Raw genomic sequence first — 20416 nt, forward strand, 5'->3', positions numbered from 1 at the left:
ATAAATACACTCAAAAATATATATAAAAGTGTAAATTAAGTTAGAACTCAATACGCTGCACCGCCCACTCCTCTGGGAACTTTTTGGTTCTCTCAGGCCTTCGTTTACTTTACTATTATTTTTACTGATTCAAGGAAAAGGAAAGAAGATACTAAGTAGGTAATTTATGCTCAAATAATTGCTTACCTTTAACAAAGGGCAGCTGCAAAGGTTTGGAAAGGAGAGTGGAAAATTAACCCCAAGAAGGAAATCCTTGTTCCTCAGATATCTCTGGTGGCTCTCCCCTTCTGGCGCTCCCCAGGAGCGTAGCTGATGGAGCCTGTAGGAGGCTTTCAGAGACAGGAAAAGAGCTAACCATCTGAAACAAACCACAGCAGACACGCTTATTCAGTGCTCCATGGAGGTTTGAGGGTCGTTCATAGCAGCAAGGAATGATCCAAGGATTGTCTCTCATTAACATAACTCTTTTGTAAATCTTTATCATTTTAGAAACAGTTCTTTCCTACTTTCCTACTTTCAGATAAATTATTTTGCATTACATGGTTTGCTACTATGAAAACTAAAATCCTCCGCAAAGCTCCTATCAGTATTTAAAAAAAATTGCCAGGCGCAGTGGCTCACGCCTGTAATTTCAACACTTTGGGAGGCCGAGGTAGGTGGAACATCTGAGGTCAGGAGTTTGAGACCAGGCTGACCTAGATGGCAAAATATAGTCTCTACTAAAACTACAAAAGGGCGTGGTGTCAGGCACCTGTAATCCCAGCTACTTGGGAGGCTGAGGCATGAGAATCGCTTGAACCCGGGAGAAGGAGATTGCAGTGAGCCGAGATTGCCCCATTGTACTCCAGCCTGGGCGACAGAGCGAGACTCTGTCTCAAAAAAAAAAAAAAAAAAATTTCACCTTGGCCGGGCACAGTGGCTCACACCTTTAATCCCAGCACTTTGGGAGAATGAGACAGGCAGATCAATTGAGGCCAGGAGTTCGGGAACAGCCTGGCCAACATGGTGAAACCTCACCTCTACAAAAAAAAAAATACAAAAAATTAGCCAGGCGTGGTTGTGCACACCTGTAATCCCAGCTACTTGGGAGGCTGAGGCAGGAGAATAACTTGAACCCAGGAAGCGGAGGTTGCAGTGAGCCAAAATCGAGCCACTGCACTCCAACCTAGGCGACCGAGTGAGACTTCATCTCGGGAAAAAAAAAATTCCTTCATATTAAGGAGATAACCATTTCTAATTACATAAATCAAAAGTAATAAAATCAGTGAGAACCATTATACCAAAGAACAGAGAATTAAACTTCCCAGAACACTTGAGGCAGGCTATGCTGCAATCACTAATTAAATGAATCACCAGCCTCCGTTTGCCCTGTAGAAACAAGTAAAACAAGACTTACTAGAAATTATGGGAGAAAAGCCTAGACAGTTTATATTTAAGGAGTGTGTGTGTGTCTGTGTGTGTGTGTGTGTGTGTGTATACAAATATATATATATATATATTTGTATATATATATATTCTTGTTCTGTTGCCCGGGCTGGGGTACAATGGCATGATCTAGGCTCACTGCAACCTCCACCTCCTGGGTTCCAGCGATTCTCCCACCTCGGCCTCCTGAGTAGCTGAAACAGGCGCATGGCACCATGCCCGGCTAATTTTTGTGTTTTTATTACAGACGGGGTTTCAGCATGTTGGCCAGGCTGCTCTCAAACTCCTGACCTCAGGTGACCCACCTGCCTCGGCCTCCCAAAGTGCTGGATTACAGGCATGAGCCACTGTGCCTGGCCTATTTAAGATATATTATGAAGCATCATACAATTACTAAATGAGCAAAAGAAAGGTACAATTCACTTATGAATAACAAATTACAGTCTTTTTGTTTGTTTTGTTCTGTTTTGAGACTGAGTCTCGTTCTGCTGTCCAGGTGGGAGTGCAGTGGAGCGATCTTGACTCACTGCAACCTCCGCCTCCTGGGTTCAAGCAATTCTCCTGCCTCGGCCTCCCGAGTAGCTGGGACTACAGTGGTGTACCACCACACCCAGCTAATTTTTGTATTTTTGGTAGAAATGGGGTTTCACCATGTTAGCCAGGCTGGTCTTGAACTCCTGACCTTAAGTGATCCACCCACCTTGGCCTCCCAAAGTGCTGGGATTACAAGTGTGAGCCACTGCGCCTGGGCCTGGTCAACAAACTGTACTATTTTTTTTTTTTTCTTGAGACGGAGTTTTGAACTTGTTGCCTCAATTGATCCAGGCTGGCCTCAACTGATCCAGGCTGGAGTGCAATGGCATGATCTCAGCTCACGGCAACCTCCACTTCCCAGGTTCAAGCAATTCTCCTGCCTCAGCCTCCCGAGTAGCTGGAATTACAGGCATGCACCACCATGTCCGGCTACTTTTGTATTTTTTAGAGATGGGGTTTCTCCATGTTGGTCAGGCTGGTCTTGAACTGCCGACCTCAGCTGATCCACCCGCCTCGGCCTCCCAAAGTGTTGGGATTACAGGCATGAGTCACCGTGCCCAGCCTACAAACTTTATTCTTAACGAAAGAAAATTAACGACAAGTTCTCTAAGATGATATCATATTAAATATTTAATTCCACAGTATTCAATATCTATCCCATTTATTCCTAACTGGCCTCTTATCAAGCAATAAGCAAACCTCTCACCTGGCCAAAAGTCCCTGAAGCATAAGGTTTGCCATTTCTGCTGGAGATATATCAATAAAGCGAAGGAAAGAGAAACAGCTTTCTTCATTAATACCTGAAATATAAAAGACAATTTGAAACCCAACAGCAAACCAAGAGACGATGCTCAGTTAAAGCCTGCTCAACTGCTGAGTTTTGACTTAAGAACAAAACACTATTCTAAAGGTTCTGATCTAGCCACTTTGGTGCAAGTTAGGGTGCCACACCTTTATACTACAATTACAGATAAGAGAGGCAGGCCTATGAGATATGGCACATATATATGGACCAGACTAGAGACGGCTCCTACGTTACCTTTGGGATTTTTGGATGCTTGCCTAAATGCCTTCTCTTTGTCCAATGCTAGGAAAAAGAAAAGGACAGGACAGAGGTGAAAGGTTCTGAACCTTGGCCTTAATATTTTGGACAATGAGCAAAGTTGAGTAGCTTCTTTTCCTTAGGCTAAGACGGAAGGAAGTCTCATTAATGAGAGAGTCCAGCACCGACTTTGTCAAGTTTCAAGGGCAAGAAATTCTTGAAAGGCAGGTATAAAATAAAGATGGAAAGTCAATAATACTATTTTCTACTTTTTCCTCTCATAGCTACAAATCACAGAGCCTATAAAGATAACTAATTTCCTTAATTAAATCTTATCAAGATTTTATAAATAAAGGCCTACCATATAGGCAAAACTAATATTCGTTCTAAATCAGTCTCTCAGCAAAACAAAGAGCATCCTGGTAAAACCCTGACAAACCTACTTTCCCAAAGATCAAAACACCTACCTTTTCTGTGAAAGAGAGACTGTTGGATATAGTCTGGTGCAAATGGAGAAAGAACCCTTAACCACCTGCAAAGTAAGTAAATAAAATAAAGCCAAACCCAAACATAAATAATGGAAAGTTAACTAGACTAGAGGTTCCATACCAAGTAAAACCTTTTAGTTTTGAAACTGTTGCACTTTTAAGAAGTTTCTTGCCATATTACCAGGCAAAAATCATAGCATACATTTAAAAAAATACAAAATATTTAGTGAAAGTGTAAGAAGATAATACAAATTAAAAGTAGTCTCATTTTATTTCAGAGAATCACAGTTCTAGTGCCCTAAGGTATCATATACCATATTAAACAAAAGGCAATACAGCTCTGGCCTGTTCCTCCCAGCTCAAGTTAAATATTAACCTGGAGCTACAAATAACTCATGAAGTAAAATCCAAGAAATGTGTTTCAATTTCAGTTTCATTAAACTAAATATTGGTGATGAGTTTCTCTATAAAACAGCTTTCTAAATCCATGGTTCTCAAATGTTGATATGCAGAAAAAACCTCTGGGAACTTGTTTAAAAATTCAGAAGCCAGGGCCATACTAACTCACAGGTGTGGAATGGACCACACATCTATTTTCTGAATGGAAGTCGTCTCTAGTGTACTACCTTAACAACCACTTCAAACTTTACTAAATTTATCATTGCTGACTCTGAGAAAAAGGTAAATTTGATTAACTTACAATACAATCAGTTCACCCACAAGTGCAATTCCAAATGTAAAGTAAGCCACCACAAACCAATTTCAGCAATGGGGCATAGATATGCATACTTGCTGCAAGTACATATTTACAAATCGGTGCACATTCCTGATTCAAAGAAGAACCAGAAGTGACTAGGGCCTTTAAGGCCACCTAGCTGAAGTTTTAACAGTGCTCAAATTCCTTCCATAAGATCCCTCAACAAATAGTTGTCCACCCTTTGCTTAAATGCCTCATTGCTGGGAACTCATATTCTCTCCACTAAATTTATCTACTAAGCCATAAAACTGTAAATTATAAAACACTAATAGTGAACAGATAGTAATACTTCCCTACCTGTCTCGTGAATGATTGAAGACCCTGATCTGTCCATGACGGTAGATAAACTTTGAAATGTGGTATGGCTTTAGGGAAATATGAAATGGAGACCAAGTTTCTTGTCGTTCAAATAACTCCGGGTGATTACACACCTAAAAGGAAGGGAAATGGTAAGACAATATTACCACATGCAGACATCATACGTAATGACAGGGGATCCCAAATCCCAAATGTTTACCTTTGGGAATGGATACTTTCCCATTTTCATCTCATTAACAGCCTTTGTTTATCTGGCATCAAGGATAGACTGTTTTTCTTGAAAAAGGTTAATAAAGACAACTTCAAGGCCAGGCGCAGTGGCTCACCCAGCACTTTGGGAGGCCGAGGCGGGTAGATCCCTTGAGGCCAAGAGTTTGAGAGCAGCCTGACCAACATGGGGAAGCCTCGTCTCTACTAAAAATACAAAAATTAGCCAGGCGTGGTGGCAGGCTCCTGTAGTCTCAGCTCCTTGGGAGGCTGAGGCAGAATTGCCTGAACCTGGGAGCCAGAGGTTGCAGTGAGCCGAAATCACGCCATTGCACTCCAGCCTGGGCAACAGAGCAAGACAATTCTATCTCAAAAAACAAAAAACAAAACTTCAAGGCAACTGACGTAAGCTCTTACCTTCCTAAACTGCATGACCAGATTCATGAGGCTGCTGGTGGTGTTCTGTGCTTGTTGGGTAGAGCCCATAGAAGACTGCAGTAAATCCTCAATGGAAATTTTGTTCTTTAGTGCCTGATATAGCAGCTTCTGTCGGCTGGTCAGTTGGCAATACATTAGAATCTCAATCTAAAAATCAATAAGAACATTTATATTTGGAAAAGTAGTTTTTAAGAAAATTCTGCATCAGCTTAAAGTTGAAAACACACACAAACCATATTATGATTGAGAATAAACATATGTGAACTCAGTATCTCTATAAACCTGTGAATGTGGACAATCATTCAGAAAAAAATGTATATTCCTTGGCCCTCTTCTCTTCATCACTCATTCCATTTGCTTTCCCTGGGCAATTTCTTCCATTTCTAACTGTGCCAACTAACACTCATCACAGTAACATACAAAAGTACATTCCCAAACATAACCCAGGCCAGTACCTGCAACTACTAACTCTAAGAGTACCACTCAGTCTGCAGCAATTGCATATGTGATGTGTCAGAAAAACAGTTCTCTTTTCCACAATTTACTAAATTGGTTAACAGCATTACCATTCCTTCAGTTGGGAAAGACGAACTTAACTCACCTCTGAATGCTCTCTCACACCTCATGTTCTAGTATTTCCTAAATCCTTCAATTCAGCTTGGAAATCTACCACCTTTTCTAACCATACCCATTGCCCTACTGCTGGCCCTCATCGGATATACTACAGACTGATAATATTTTGTGGTCTTCCTGCCTCCAGTTTCTTCTGGTTGTGATATACTTTCCACATATAGCTTATAAAGGAATTCAACTGCTGAAAAATCTTCAATGTGCATTTTTGCCTAAAGTAAAATGTTGAAACTACTCATCTCAGCAAAGAAAGCCTCCAATAATCAGGCCGGACGCAGTGGCTCACGCCTGTAATCCCAGCACTTTGGGAGGCCGAGGCAGGCAGATCACAGGTCAGGAGTTCAAGACCAGCCTGGCCAACATAGTGAAACCCCATCTCTACTAAATACAAAAATTAGCAGGGTGTGGTACCATGTGCCTCTAATCCCAGCTACTCAGGAGGCTGAGGCAGGAGAATCACTTGAACCCGGGAGGCAGAGGTTGCAGTGAGCCGAGATTGCACCATTGCACTCCAGCCTGGGTGACAGAACGAGACTCCATCTCAAAAAAAAAAAAAAAAGAAAGTTCTCCCATAATCAAACCTACCTTACTGTCTGAGTTTCTCATCATCATAACCTCCTCACATACCACTTAGCCACAATGATCTGAAAATTAGCCAAAACAGGCTGCATATTTCAATGTTACTCTATCTTTGCTCATGCTGCCCTTGTTGCCTAGCCCCCCATTCCCACCATATTTTCCTAGTAAATGCCAACTCATCATTTGAAACCTAGCTCACGTCATCTTTGCTTTAATGCCTTCTCTAACTTTCCCTAGCAAAACTATAGTAAGATAGGAAACACTAAATGATGTTTAAGAAACACATACTATACACAGTGGTTAGGAACCATACTAGATCTTCAGATCACCTCCCTATGTAGCACTAAACAACAATTATGAACTAGCTGGGTGCACTGACTCACACCTGCAATCCCAGCACTTTGGGAGGCCAAGGCAGGAGAATCGCTTGAGCCCAGGAGTTCTGAGACCAGCCTGGGCAACATAGTGAGACCCTGACTCTATAAAAATTAAAAAATAAAAAATTAGGGCTGGGCATAGTGGCTCACGCCTATAATCCCAGCACTTTGGGAGGCCGAGGTGGGTGGATCATGAAGTCAAGAGATCGAGACCATCCTGGCCAACCAACATGGTGAAACCTCATCTCTACTAAAAATACAAAAATTAGCTGGGCGTTAGTGGTACACACCTGTAGTCCCAGCTCACTAGGGAGGCTGAGGCAGGCGAGTCACTTGAACCCGGCAGGCGGAGGTTGCAGTGAGCTGAGATCGCGCCACTGCACTCCAGCCCGGTCGACAGAGCAAGACTCAGTCTCAAAAAAATAAAAAATAAATAAAAAATAAAAAATTAGCCGGGCATGGTGGTGTGCACCTATAGTACCATCTACTAGGGAGGCTGAGGTGGGGGGATCCCATGAACCCTAGAGTATGAGACTGCAGTTAGCCATGATCATGCTACTGCATTCCAGCCTGGGTGACAGAGTAAAAAATCCAGTCTCAAAAAAAAAAAAATTTTAAACAATGAACTGCTATTGTTTACATGACCCTTTAAATATAAATGCATTAGGGATTCATTTTTTAAATAAAATGTTTTCCTTCTCTCAGTTGTATCTATGTGACATTGCTATTTATTAGCTAAAATCAGCCAATTTCAAAAAACTGCCCATCAAGATTTTGAGAAAAAAAGACTAAATAAAGGTACAGTTCTACTCCTCTCTTTGAAGAGGATATACATACAATCCCTGATTTTTTAAGTCCAGCACGGTGGCTCATGCTTATAGTCCTAGCACTCTGGCAGGTTGAGGTGGGAGGATTGCTGGAGTCCAGGAGTTCAAGACTAGTCTGGGCAACATAGCAAGATCCTGTCTCTAGAAAAAAATGAAAAATTAGCCAGGTGTGGTGGTGTACACCTGTAGACCCAGCTACTAGGGAGGCTGAGGTGGGAGGACTGCTTGAGCCAAGGAGGTCAAAGCTGAAGTGAGCTGTGATTGCACCACTGCATTCCACCATGGGTGACAGAGCGAGCCCTTGTCTTACCAAAAAAAAAAAAAAAAAAGAATACAAGGGGAAAAAACGGAGGGAGAGATTAAAAGATACTAAGAGGTCGGGCACAGTGGCTCACACCTGTAATCCTAGCACTTTCAGAGGCCCAGACGGGTGAATCCCTTGAACTCAGTTTGAGACCAGCATGGGCAACATGGCAAAACTGGTCGCTACAAAAAAAAAAAAAAAAATACAAAAATTAGCCAGGTGTTGTGGCACACACCTGTAGTCCCAGCTACTTGGGAGGCTGACGGGGGAGGATCACTGGAGCCCAGGTGGTCAAGGCAACAGTAAGCCAAGATTGTGTCACTGCACTCCAGTGTGGGTGAAGGAGTAAGAACCTGCCTCAAAAGAAAAAACAAACCAGATACTGAGAGACAGACCATCCAAATGCTATGTATGGACCTTGCTTGTATTCTTATTCTGAACTTTTTTTTTTTTTTTTTTTTTTGAGACAGACATTCGCTTTGTCGCCCAGGCTGGAGTGCAGTGGCACAATTTTGGCTCACTGCAAGCTCCGCCTCCCAGATTCATGCCATTCTCCTGCCTCAGCCTCCCGAGTAACTGGGACTACAGGCGCCTGCTGCCATGCCTGGCTAATTTTTTGTATTTTTAGTAGAGACGGGGTTTCACTTTGTTAGCCAGGATGGTCTCGATTTCCTGACCTCATGATCCGCCCACCTCAGCCTCCCAAAGTGCTGGGATTACAGGCGTGAGACACCATGCCCGGCTACAAATTAATTCTTTGAAGAAGAGAGACAGACACACAAAGACAACTGGAGATATCTGAACACTGACTAGATACGTGATGCTATCATGGAACTGGTCTTTTTAAATAGGTGTGATAATGGCATGTGGTTAGGCAGTGTTTAAAAAAACCAAATCTTTTAGAAATATACATGAAAATACTTTATAAACAAATATTCATTTATAAAACATCTGGGATTTGCTTTTGAATAAGAGAGAGGTAGAGTTAATGATTATTGTCACGGAACAATGGGTCAAGGGGATTCATTATACTATCTTTCTATTTTTGTAATGTTTCAAATTCTCCAGTAAAAAGCATTTCAAAAAAAGAAAAAAAGATGTTATTTTCCTCAATTATTTGCCTCATTTTAAGTCCTCTTTGATCCATGCAAGTTTAAACGTCTTCCTTCAAGCAAACTTCAACTAAACATATATCAATAAATTTCTCCCCCTGGAATCTTAAGTTGGTGCCTATTGAGGCTTAAACACATGAGGTCTTTTTTACTTACCTTGTCAGATAATTCATTTTCCACATCTTTCTTGATTCTCCTCAGCATAAATGGCTTCAAAATCATGTGTAAGCGAGAAAGTTGATCTGAAATGCCAGGAGGCCCCCAAATAATACATTATAGTGATTTCACAAAAACAACAGAAACAAATACCACATTCACCTCTCACCAAACTCTTCAAAACTCCTTTGGCTCAACGATTCTCTAAAAGCAGACTGAAACTTTTTCCCAAGTAGGAAAGCAAGGAATTTTAACTTTTTATACCATCTTGCTATAGTCAACAGGATAAATATACTAGGCTCTATTTTCATTAGAATTCATTTTTAGGTTTCAGGGACATTTTATCACTAATAGGGTTGTAAGTATAATAAAAATTATCTGAGACTGTCAGTGTTCCCCAAAAATTACCTTCCAAAGGAAGTCAGCAAATTAACAACTCATAGTGTAAAATCACATAAGGACTTTTCTAATAGTGAGCAAGCTCATGTCTGTGTAATAAACACTTCAGAATGCTCTTAAAATCAGAGAGATATTATTCAACGAGATCAAAAGTATTGATAAGGTTAAAAATGCTCACAATGAAAACAAATTCTAATACATAGAGAAAAATAACAAAAATGGCCCTTCTAATATTTGCTGTTTTTATCACAGGAAAAAAGTTTTGACCCATTAGACCCACAGCATTTGACCCATTTGACCCACAAAGAATTAAATATGAATTTTCTTTTGAGATGGAGTCTGGCTCTATCACCCAGGCTGGAGTGCAATGATGCAATCTCGGCTCACCGCAAACTCCATCTCCTGGGTTCAGGCGATTCACCCGCCTCAGCCTCCCGTGTAGCGGGATTACAGGTACCCGCCATCACGCCCGGCTAATTTTTGTATTTTTGTAGAGACAGGGTTTCACCATGTTGGCCAGGCTGGTCTTGAACTCCTGACCTAACATGATCCGCCCACCTTAGCCTCCCAAAGTGCTGGGATTACAGATGTGAGCCACCATGCCTGGCCAATATGAATTTTTCAAGATCTAAATGGGAAATGTGAATTCTGCAAGCTAAAATATAATACTTTATGAATCAAGCCTGATCTGCCTTGATTAGACAAGACTATAGTAGTAATCATCTAAATTAGTTCTTTTTTGACTGTTAAATATGTACAAAAAACATAATTATTTTATAAGCAAAAAATGTGGTTTTCTTCCCCACTGATTTGTCTATGTATACTGGAAGAAAAATTATTCAAATAAAAGAAATATGCAATTATGTGGTTGCCTACACTGATAGGTAGATAGAAAGCCAGCTCATAACAGTACTCACTCTCATCAATAGCAGATTTGTTTTCGGCATGGCTCTCAATGTCCTTGGAAAACCATTCATTAAATTCCTCATGTGAATCAAATAATGTTGGCATAATGAAATGAAGCAGAGCCCAAAGCTGTAAACAAAGACAAAAATGAAATAGCTATAGAGCAATAAAATGACAGCGTGTAAGGATGTATTAGATAGAGTAGAGAGAGAGAGAAAATTGCAGGTGTATTAGTGTGTAAGTGCCTAGATGCATGCGTATGTGTGAATGAAAGACAGAAAATGAATGAATTCAACTACATTCTTGCCTCATCAACCAACCCTAATTTTATTAGGTGCTGTAGCAAAATGTGATTCTTTTACAACTAATTTCAAACTAAAAGTTTCAAAGCGCAAGTCATGCTCAGATTTTGCAATGGGATAGTTTTAACCATCTTCTTATAAAAATCTATTCCATAATTGAACACAATCTAAGGTATGATAACTTGCTACTAATAATCCTAGATTAGGGGTTAGAAAAATATGGCCTGTTGGGCCAAGTCTGGTCTACCACTATTTTAAATCAAGTTTTATTGAAACATAGCCATGGCCATTCACTTATGTATTGCCTATGGCTACTTTATTAGACAAGCAAAGTTGAGTAGCTGCAACCATGATTGCATGGCCTCCAAACTCTATAAAATATATACTATCTGTCAGTTTCTATAAAGTTTTCTTCTTTTGGTTTTTTTTTTTTTTTTTTTTTGAGATGGAGTCTCACTCTGTTGCCCAGGCTGGCATACGGTGGCACGATCTCGGCTCATTGCAACTTCGACCTCAGGATTCAAGCAATCATCCCAACTCTGCCTCCTAAGTAGCTGAGACTACAGGCATGCACCACTATGCCTGGCTAATTTTTTGATTTTTTTTGTAGCGTCCGGGTTTCACCACGTTGCCCAGGCTGGTCTTAAACTGCTGGGTTCAAGGCATCCTCCCACTTCGACCTCCCAAGTTGTTGGGATTACAGGCATGAGCAGCTGCACGCAGCCTCTATAAGGATTTCTGACCCTTATTCTAGATGATCAATTAACTCCCCCCAAAAATTTTAGCTCCCCTCTGTGTTAACAAATATTACATTTCAACTCTAGCAAAAACATGTCTCTGCATTAAATGTTTACATTTTCTAATGTGGTCAGTATTCCTTAAACACAAAAGAATACAGTAATTCATTGGCCTTATGCCAGAGAATAAGAAAACAGGAATGATGCCTATGCCTAAAAGATGACTTGGGGCAAGTCTTTTATGTGGGGGACTATAATTTATACAAAGCAGTAGCACTGCAAGGGAATGGGTAAAGAATTCTATGCTCTGCTGGAATCCTTCTGTTTTATGAAGATATAAACCTGTGACCTGGACTAGTGCCTACCTCTGCCATGGTGTTCTGAATTGGGGTCCCGGTTAGCAAAAGACGATTCCGACACTGGAACTGTAAGAGGATCTTCCAACGAACACTGTTTGATAAAATAAGTTACAAATTCATGTTAGCAATAAATTGTTCTTTAATTATCCTACTGAGACCCCATATTGACAAAAATGCCTTCCAAAAAACTAACATTCAGAATCAAGTACTCCATCATGTATTCAACTGAAAAACATTATTCAACAAAGCTGAAAACAGGACACTTCCAAGGGAAATGACTCCTCTCTACTGAAAACATGGTATTTGGATTTAGAAAAAAATAGCCTCAAATAGGCAGAGTTGTATCATTTCTGGCTTTATAAACTCTTCTATTATCTTTAGTCATTTTTGCTGACATAAGTCATTTAATTAGAAAGTACATATCTGTGGTATAAAGTGTCAAAATTATTAATCTGTGCACTTCCAGTATGAGTTTGGAGAGAGCAGTTATGAGGAGTGTTGGTGAGAAGAAAATGTAAAATGAATCTTCATTGCTCCTGGCCAAAGGCATATGCTCCTTCGAACAACTGCAGTATGCCAAGCATGGTGGCTCATGTCTGTACTCCCAGCACTTTGGGAGGCTTGAATGCAGGAGTTCAAGACCAACCTGTGCAGCATGGAGAAATCCCGTGTCTACTATAAACACAAAAAATTAGCACAGCATGGTGGCACACGCCTATAGTCCCAGCTCTCAGACTGAGATGGGAGGATCGTTTGAGACAGGGAGGTCGAGGCTGCAGTGAGCCCCAACTGCGCCACTGCACCACTCCATCCTGGGCAACAGAGCAAGACCCTATCCCGTCTCAAAAAAAAAAAAAAAAAAAGATTGCTGTAGGAAGTAAGACCTTTCTGAGGATAGAAACTTCCACAAAAGGGCTCACGCCTGTAATCCCAGCACTTTGGGAGGCAGAGGCAGGTGGATAACCTGAGGTCAGGAGTTCGAGACAAGCCTGGCCACCATGGCAAAACCCCGTCTCTACTAAAAATACAAAAATTAGCCGGGCATGGTGGTGAGCACTTGTAATCCCAGCTACTCAGGAGGCTGAGGCAGGAGAACTGCTTGAATCTGGGAGGTGGAGGTTGCAGTGAGCCGAGACTGCGCCACTGCACTCCAGCCTGGGCAACAAGAGCGAAACTACATCTCAAAAAAAAAAAAAAAAAAAAAGAAAGAAAGAAAGAAAAGAATAGAAAAAAGAAAGTTCTACAGAAAATATCATCTAGCCAGTTAACATGGACCTCTAATAAATTTCTAAGGACTCACCATGAGTTAATAAAAAAATATCAAACCTGAGGTTTAATATCACCAAATAACACTTTTTATTTACTTTGGGACCTCAAAGGTATTGGAATATTTTAAACACATAACTTAGAATAAAAGGATTCTTGGAGATCTGAAAACCATCCAGGGTCTCAGATAATCAACATAAAACAAACAGAGCATCCAATCCACATAACCTAACATTCTACCTCCTACTTAGAACTCCTGTCTAAAATAATACCTTAAAGCAAGGGCAGAGACTCCTTCCTCTATAGAAATTTTCCCTGAAGAGATGACCTGTAAAAATGTCACCTTCTTGAACAGGGAGATAAAAGTTGAGAAAAGTCTTGGTATTCTTGGCATTAACATTTGTGTTCCATGAAAAAATAAAAAGGGAATTTTTGCCTTCTGATCAGGTACACGACTGATGCAGAGATCATGTCACGTCATATTTAAAACCTCTCATATATTGGACGGGTGGCTCATCCCTGTAATCCCAACACCTGGGGAGGCCAATGCGAGACGATCGCTTGAAGCCAGGAGTTCAAGACTAGCCTGGGCAGCAAAGCGAGACCTTGTCTCTATTAAAAAAATAAAATAAAACTTCTCATATCTTGATTTTATTCATATATACAAGTCTGTGTGTGTGTGTGTGCGTGTGTGTGTGTGTGTGTACTTAACCCAATGCATTGAGTTTGGTTTCTACTACTCATGTTACCTGGAACTACTCTTGAGCGCCTGAGCCTCATCCAGTACCATGTATTGCCACTTGACCCGCTGGAAATACTTTACATCCTGCACCACCAGCTGATAGCTGGTAATAACCACATGGAAGGGGGCATCCTGAGTGTAGAGGGTCTTCTGTAAATATAAAAGGGGAAGGGTGAAAAGAGAAACCTAATAATTCATAATAAGGAACTGATGTATGGACTGTTTTTCTAGGGCCAAAATGTTTAAGACAGCCCTGAAGATGTGTTTCTCCCATATGGTAGGGAGATGTGCAGTGAAGTGAACCATACTGTGGGGTTTTGTTTGTTGTTTTGCTGTTGTTGAGAGGGTCTCACTCCGTTACCCAGACTAGAGTCCAGCAGCGTGAACATGGCTCACTGCAAACACAACCTCCTGGGCTCAGGTGATCCTCCTGCCTTAGTCTCCCAAACAGCTGGGACTACAGGCATATACCACCATGCCCGGCTAATTATTTTATTTTATTTTATTTTATGTAGAGATGGGGTCTCACTATGTTACCCAGGCTGGTCTCGAACTCCTGGACTCAAGTGATCCTCCTGCCTCAGCCTCCCAAAATGCTGGGATTATAGGCATGAGCCACCATGCCCGGCCACTATAACTGTTTTTAAAGCAGTCACATTTACCACTAACTAGGCTGAAACTAGTCTTCAGCTTATTAAAGAAAAAAGTTCTGGCCAGGTGTGGTGGCTCACACCTGTAATCCCAGCACTTTGGGAGGCCGAGGCAGGAGGATCACTTAAGCCTAGGAGTTTGAGACCACCCCGGGCAACAGGTTGAAACCACATCTCTACAAAAAATACAAAAATTAGCCGGGCATGGTGTAGCGAGCCTATAGTCCCAAAAATTAGCTGGGTGTGCTGTCTCCTGCTTGTAGTTTGGGTGGCTGAGGTGGGAGGATTGCTTGAGCCAGGAGGTCAAGGTTACAGTGACATGTGATCATGCCACTGCACTCCAGCCTGGGCAACAGAGCAAGACCTTGTCTCAAAAAAAAAGATTCTTAATTAATCCTGGAAATCAAGTCCAGCTGATTGCCTAAAACGGGAAAAGTATTGTATCAGAAAAATGGAAACTTGATCAGTGTCCAGAAATATATAATAGATAAGAAGATTTTTGTCTAAAAGAAATTATCCACATCAATTAGAGAAATAATGACTGCATGTACGGTACGTATGTATGCAGTTTCAGTAGAATGTTACCTGACTCCAGAACCTTCTGATGACTTTTCTATCATGAGGATTTCCCCAATATGGTAGCACCTAGAAAAAGGGCCAATATATACATTACTTTCTATAGATGATCTTAAAAGTATTATAACTAATATATAATTCGGAACAATTTAAAAAGAAACTAATAAAATGAGCATAGGAATTCCTCTCCTGCCAATGGTGGAATAAGTGGTTTAACCAACCCTGTTGTCCAAATAGAAACACACACACACAATTCATTTGTCTGAAGGCATAAAACAGCTACTGAGACAGTGGGCAATTACAGAGGCCCAAATCAGAAAACAACGGAAGCCCAGAGAGGTAAGCCTAGTATGTGGTATACTTTATCACTGATGGTACCATGGCATTACAAAAGTTCTAGTTGAGAGGATAAGAAACTGAGGACACTTTTTCTTAAGAGATGTAAGATAGGCTGGGCATGGTGGCTCACGCCTATAATCCCAGCACTTTGGGAGGTCGAGGCAGGTGGATCACCTGAGGTCAGGAGTTGGAGACCAGCCTGGCCAACATGGTGAAACATCTCTACTAAAAATATAAAAATTAGCTGCGTGTGGTGGCACGCGCCTGTAATCCCAGCTACTAGGGAGGCAGAGGTTGCAGTGAGCAGAGATGGCTCCACTGCACTCCAGCCTGGGGGACAAGAGCAAGACTTTGTCTCAGGAAAAAAAAAAAAAAAAAAAAAAGATGTAAGACATAGAGAACAAAAATTGTAGTTCAAGGAAAAAGACTCTTGTAACCAGCCACATCCCTGGCTTTAAGTTGGAACTCAAAGGCTACAAGGTAGTAGTAACAGTAAATCATACATAGACTTGCCTAGACTTGCCTGAATAGGCACCGACTCCCCGCCTCAAAACATCTGAATTCCAGATTAAAAAGGCTTTGAATAATTTGCATCCCCACCAACCCCCAAATAATTACTAGTGGCAAAAAAACACATAAATCCTCTCTAGAAGAAAACAGTAGTGAGAGCCCACACTTATCTCTATAGTTTTTCCTATACAATGTCTGGCATAGCATTAAAAAATAACCAGACATATAGAAAGACCATATCACATGACTGAAAGCCTACATGAAAGAAAGATAACGTACACAGAGGAGATTAAAATAATAAAAATATTAAAAACAGACTTTTGGCCAGGAGTAGTGGCTCATGCCTGTAATCCCAGCATTTTGGGAGACTGAGGCTGGCAGATCACCTGAGCATGGGAGTTTCAGACCAGCCTGGGCAACATGGTGAAACCCTGTCTCTACAAAAAATACAAAAGTTAGCTAGGTGTGGTGACACGCGCCTGCAGTCCCAGGAACTCACGAGTCTAAGGCAGAATTGCTTGAGCCTGGGAGAGGTTGCAGTGAGCCAAGATTGTGCCACTGCACTCCAGCCTGGGCAACAGAGCAAGACTTTGTCTCAAAAAAATAAATAAATAAAAGTTTAGGCCGGGCACAGTGGCTCACACCTGGAATCCTAGCACTTTGCAAGGCCGAAGCAGGTGGATCACGAGCTCAGGAGATAGAGACCACCCTGGCCAACATGGTGAAACACCATCTCTACCAAAAATACAAAAAAAAAAAAAAAAAAAAAAAAAAAATAGCCAGGAGTGGTGGCACACACCTGTAGTCCCAACTACTCGGGAGGCTGAGGCAGGAAAATCGCTTGAACCCGGGAAGCGGAAGTTGCAGTGAGCCGAGATCATGTCACTGCATTCCAGCCTGGGTGACAGAGTGAGACTGTGTTTCAAAAAAATAAATAAAATAAATTTAAAAATAAAAATGAAAAATACTTTAAAAAATGCTAATTTGTTAATGAAAAACAAGATAGAGAATTTCAATGGTATGCTATAAATTATAAAAGAATCAAAGTGAATTTTTAGAACTGAAAAATATAGTAACTAAAATCAAGAAATTAATGGATGGATCTAATGACAGATTAGATGCAGCTAAAGAGAAAATTAGTGAACTAGATGACAAGTCAGAAGAAAATATCCAGATTAAAGCACAAAGAAACAACAGAATGCAAGATTCAGCACTTTTTCTGTGATGTTTCTAGATGTGGTTTTCTTTCTCCTTATCCCTGCACCTCACAGGGCTTCTTGAATCTACAGACCACTATCTTTTGTTGTTCTGAAAAATTTCAGCCAAATGGAAGCAGAAATATGCAGGAAGAAATGAAGATTAATAAAAATCGAATATATAATATGAAAAAATCTAAACATAAAATATATAAGCAATAATAAAATGTCTCATGGGGTTTAAAATATAAAAAGTATACAAAACCTACAGCATATAAGTCTAGACAAAAGGGATGTAGTCCAAGTATACCGAAGTCTTTATATTATCCAGAAAGTAGTAACTCTTAATTTATATTATTATTATTTTTTAAGTCAAGAAGGCAAGTTTTTCCCCCAGATTATCTACTAGAGAATAAAATAGGCCAAGTATGGTGGCTCATGCCTATAATCTCAGCACTCTGGGAGGCTGAGGTGGATGGATCACCTGAGGCCAGGAGTTCAAGACCAGCCTGGCCAACATGGCAAAACCCTGTCTCTACTAAAAATACAAAAATTAGCTGGGCGCAGAGGTTGCAGTGAGTGGAGATCACACCACTGCACTGAAGCGTGGGTGACAGAGCGAGACTCTGTCTCCAAAAAAAACCAAAAAGAATAAAATAAATACATGACTAGTGCTATGGGTTGAACATCTCTCTCGAGGTTTATGTGTTGGAAACTTAATCTCCAATGCAACAGTACTGAGAGGTGGGAGCTTTCAGGGGTGAGAAGGTCATGGGGGCTTTGCCCTCATGAATGAATTAATGCCATTATCACAGGAGTCCCCCTCACCCTGGGCTCTTCTGCTCCTCTGCCTTCCAATCTGGAGTGATGCAACAAGAAGGCCCTTGTGAGATGAGGACGCCTCACTTTTTGACTTCTCAGGCCCTCTGGAACTATAACAAATAAATCTCTTTTCTTTATAAATTACTCAGTTTTCTGTGTTTTGTTATAGCAGCGCAAAACAAACTAAGACAAATAATAAGCTAAGAGAGGGAGGGAGAGCAATAACATTTAATCAGTCCAAAAGGACATAAGAAAGGAGAGAACCAAAACACTGGGACACATTTCTCAGGATCTCCTGAGCGCTGTCATGGGCCAAAAAATGTTTTTAAAATAGGGTGGGCGCAGTGACTCATGCCTGTAATCCCAGCACTTTGGGAAGCTAAGGTGGGCAGATCACCTGAGGTCAGGAGTCCAAGACCAGCCTGGCCAACATGGTGAAACCCCGTCTGTACTAAAAATACAAAAAATTAGTTGGGTGTGGTGGTAGGTGCCTGTTATTCTAGCTACTCAGGATGCTGAGGCAGGAGAATTGCTTGAACCTGGGACGCAGAGGTTGCAATAAGCTGAGATCACATCACTGCACTCCAGCCTGGGCCACAGAGCCAGACTCCATCTCAAAACAAATTTAAATTTAAAAATAAGGAAAAGAGAAAAATTAAACAGGTGCCACAAGTAGAAAAACAATTAGTAAGACAGACTTAAAACTCAATATATCAGCATTTACATTAAAAGCACAAATATTCCCAATAAGAGGCAAGAAATACACCTTAAGGTCGGGCACAGTGGCTCACACCTATAATCCCAGCACTTTGGGAAGCTGAGGCAGGCGGATCACTTGAGGTCAGGAGTTAGAGACCAGCCTGGCTAACATCGTGAAACCCCGTCTCTACTAAAAATACAAAAATTAGCCGGGCGTGGTGGCATGCGTCTGTAATCCCAGCTACTAGGAAGGCTGAGACAGAATTGCTTGAACCCTGGAGACGGAGGTTGCAGTGAGCTGAGATTGCGCCACTGCACTCCAGCCTGGCGACAGACTCCGTCTCAAAAAGAGAAATGCACCATAAATGATGTAAAATGATTACAAATAAAAGGAAGAAAAAAAGCCATGTAAAAATTAAGCAAAGACGCTCTCACATTCTGTATTCAGAAAAAAATTAAAGAAAAACAATATATATCAGAAAATACAGACTTTTAGTCAAAAAGTCTTTAAAAGGAAAATTTCATAATAATAAAAGGTTCAGTTCACCAGGAAGAGTATAAATCTTACAGCCTCAAAATATATAAAACAAAAATGGACAGAAGAGAAATGGACAAATCCATAATCATGGTATGTTTTAATATACCACTCTCAGTCAGTGACAGAATAGGCAGACGAATCAGTAAAGACATGAAAGAGCTGAACAACTTAACAAACTTTGACCTAAATCAACATATATGCAACACTGCAATGAATAAGGGCAGAATACCTATAATTTTCCAATACACAGAGGACATATAAAAACTGACAATATGCTGAGACATAAAAATGAGTGTTCAACAAATTTCAAAGTATTAAAGTCATAAAAAGTTTCTTTTACCAATGTGAATGTAAGGTATCAATTAATAACAAACAAGACATCTAGACAATCCTCCACTGTTTGAAAATTATGAATTAAACTTTTTATTTTTTAAAAGAGATAGGGTCTCGCCCTGTTGCCTAGGCTGGAGTACAGTGATGTGATCATAGCTCACTGTAGCCTTGAACTCCAGGGCTCAAGTGATCATCCCACCTAGAAATACACTTTTAAATAACCCATGGATCAAAAATGAACTTGCAATGGAAGTCAGAGATTATGATGAAGTGAAAGATAATGTATATATGACACATCAAGCCTTTGGATGGCTAAAGTCATGCTCAGAAAGCAATGAGTATCCTTAAATGTACATCTATTAGAAGCTGAAAATCAATACTCTAAGCTCCATCTCAAGACATCAGATAAAGAAAAAAGCTGGCTGGGCATGGTGGCTAACGTCTGTAATCCCAGCAGTTTGAGAAGCCAAGGTAGAAGGATCGCTTGAGCTCAGGAATTTGAGACCAGCCTGGCCAACGTGGGGAAACTCAGCCTCTACTAAAAATAAAGAAATTCACCGGGCATGGTGGCAGGCTCCTGTAGTCCCAGTTACACGGGAGCTTGAGGCAGAAGAACTGCTTGAACCCGGAGGAGGCAGAGGTTGCAGTGAGCCAAGATCATGTCACTGCACTCCAGCCTGGGAAACAGAGCGAGACACTGTCTCAAAAAAAAGGTAGAAAAAGAGTGCAGTGTGGGGCTGTGTTCCAATACGTATGACTTTCAACTTTGTATGTCACATTCTATGAAAGTTTATTTTTTTATCAATAATTTTAAAAAGTAAAAACTATGCTTAGTTTACAGCCATTCA

The 20416-nt window shown here is 40.8% G+C and overlaps 1 protein-coding gene across 1 annotated transcript in view; it reads right to left on the reverse strand.

The window, feature by feature from the left end:
* The window catches only part of INO80 (INO80 complex ATPase subunit), a 136940-nt gene that overhangs the window by 65627 nt on the left and 50897 nt on the right, over positions 1-20416 (reverse strand). Inside the window, exons 15-24 of the mRNA XM_031002339.3 lie at positions 15141-15200; positions 13913-14055; positions 11904-11988; positions 10511-10628; positions 9195-9280; positions 5189-5356; positions 4544-4677; positions 3469-3533; positions 2666-2759; positions 187-358 (exon numbers count right to left, since the gene is read on the reverse strand). Coding sequence (XP_030858199.2) covers positions 187-358; positions 2666-2759; positions 3469-3533; positions 4544-4677; positions 5189-5356; positions 9195-9280; positions 10511-10628; positions 11904-11988; positions 13913-14055; positions 15141-15200 — 1125 coding nt within the window. The remainder of the gene's footprint in view (positions 1-186; positions 359-2665; positions 2760-3468; positions 3534-4543; positions 4678-5188; positions 5357-9194; positions 9281-10510; positions 10629-11903; positions 11989-13912; positions 14056-15140; positions 15201-20416) is intronic.

This window comes from Gorilla gorilla, chromosome 16 (assembly GCF_029281585.2).
Source record: "Gorilla gorilla gorilla isolate KB3781 chromosome 16, NHGRI_mGorGor1-v2.1_pri, whole genome shotgun sequence".
Lineage (NCBI taxonomy): Eukaryota > Metazoa > Chordata > Mammalia > Primates > Hominidae > Gorilla > Gorilla gorilla.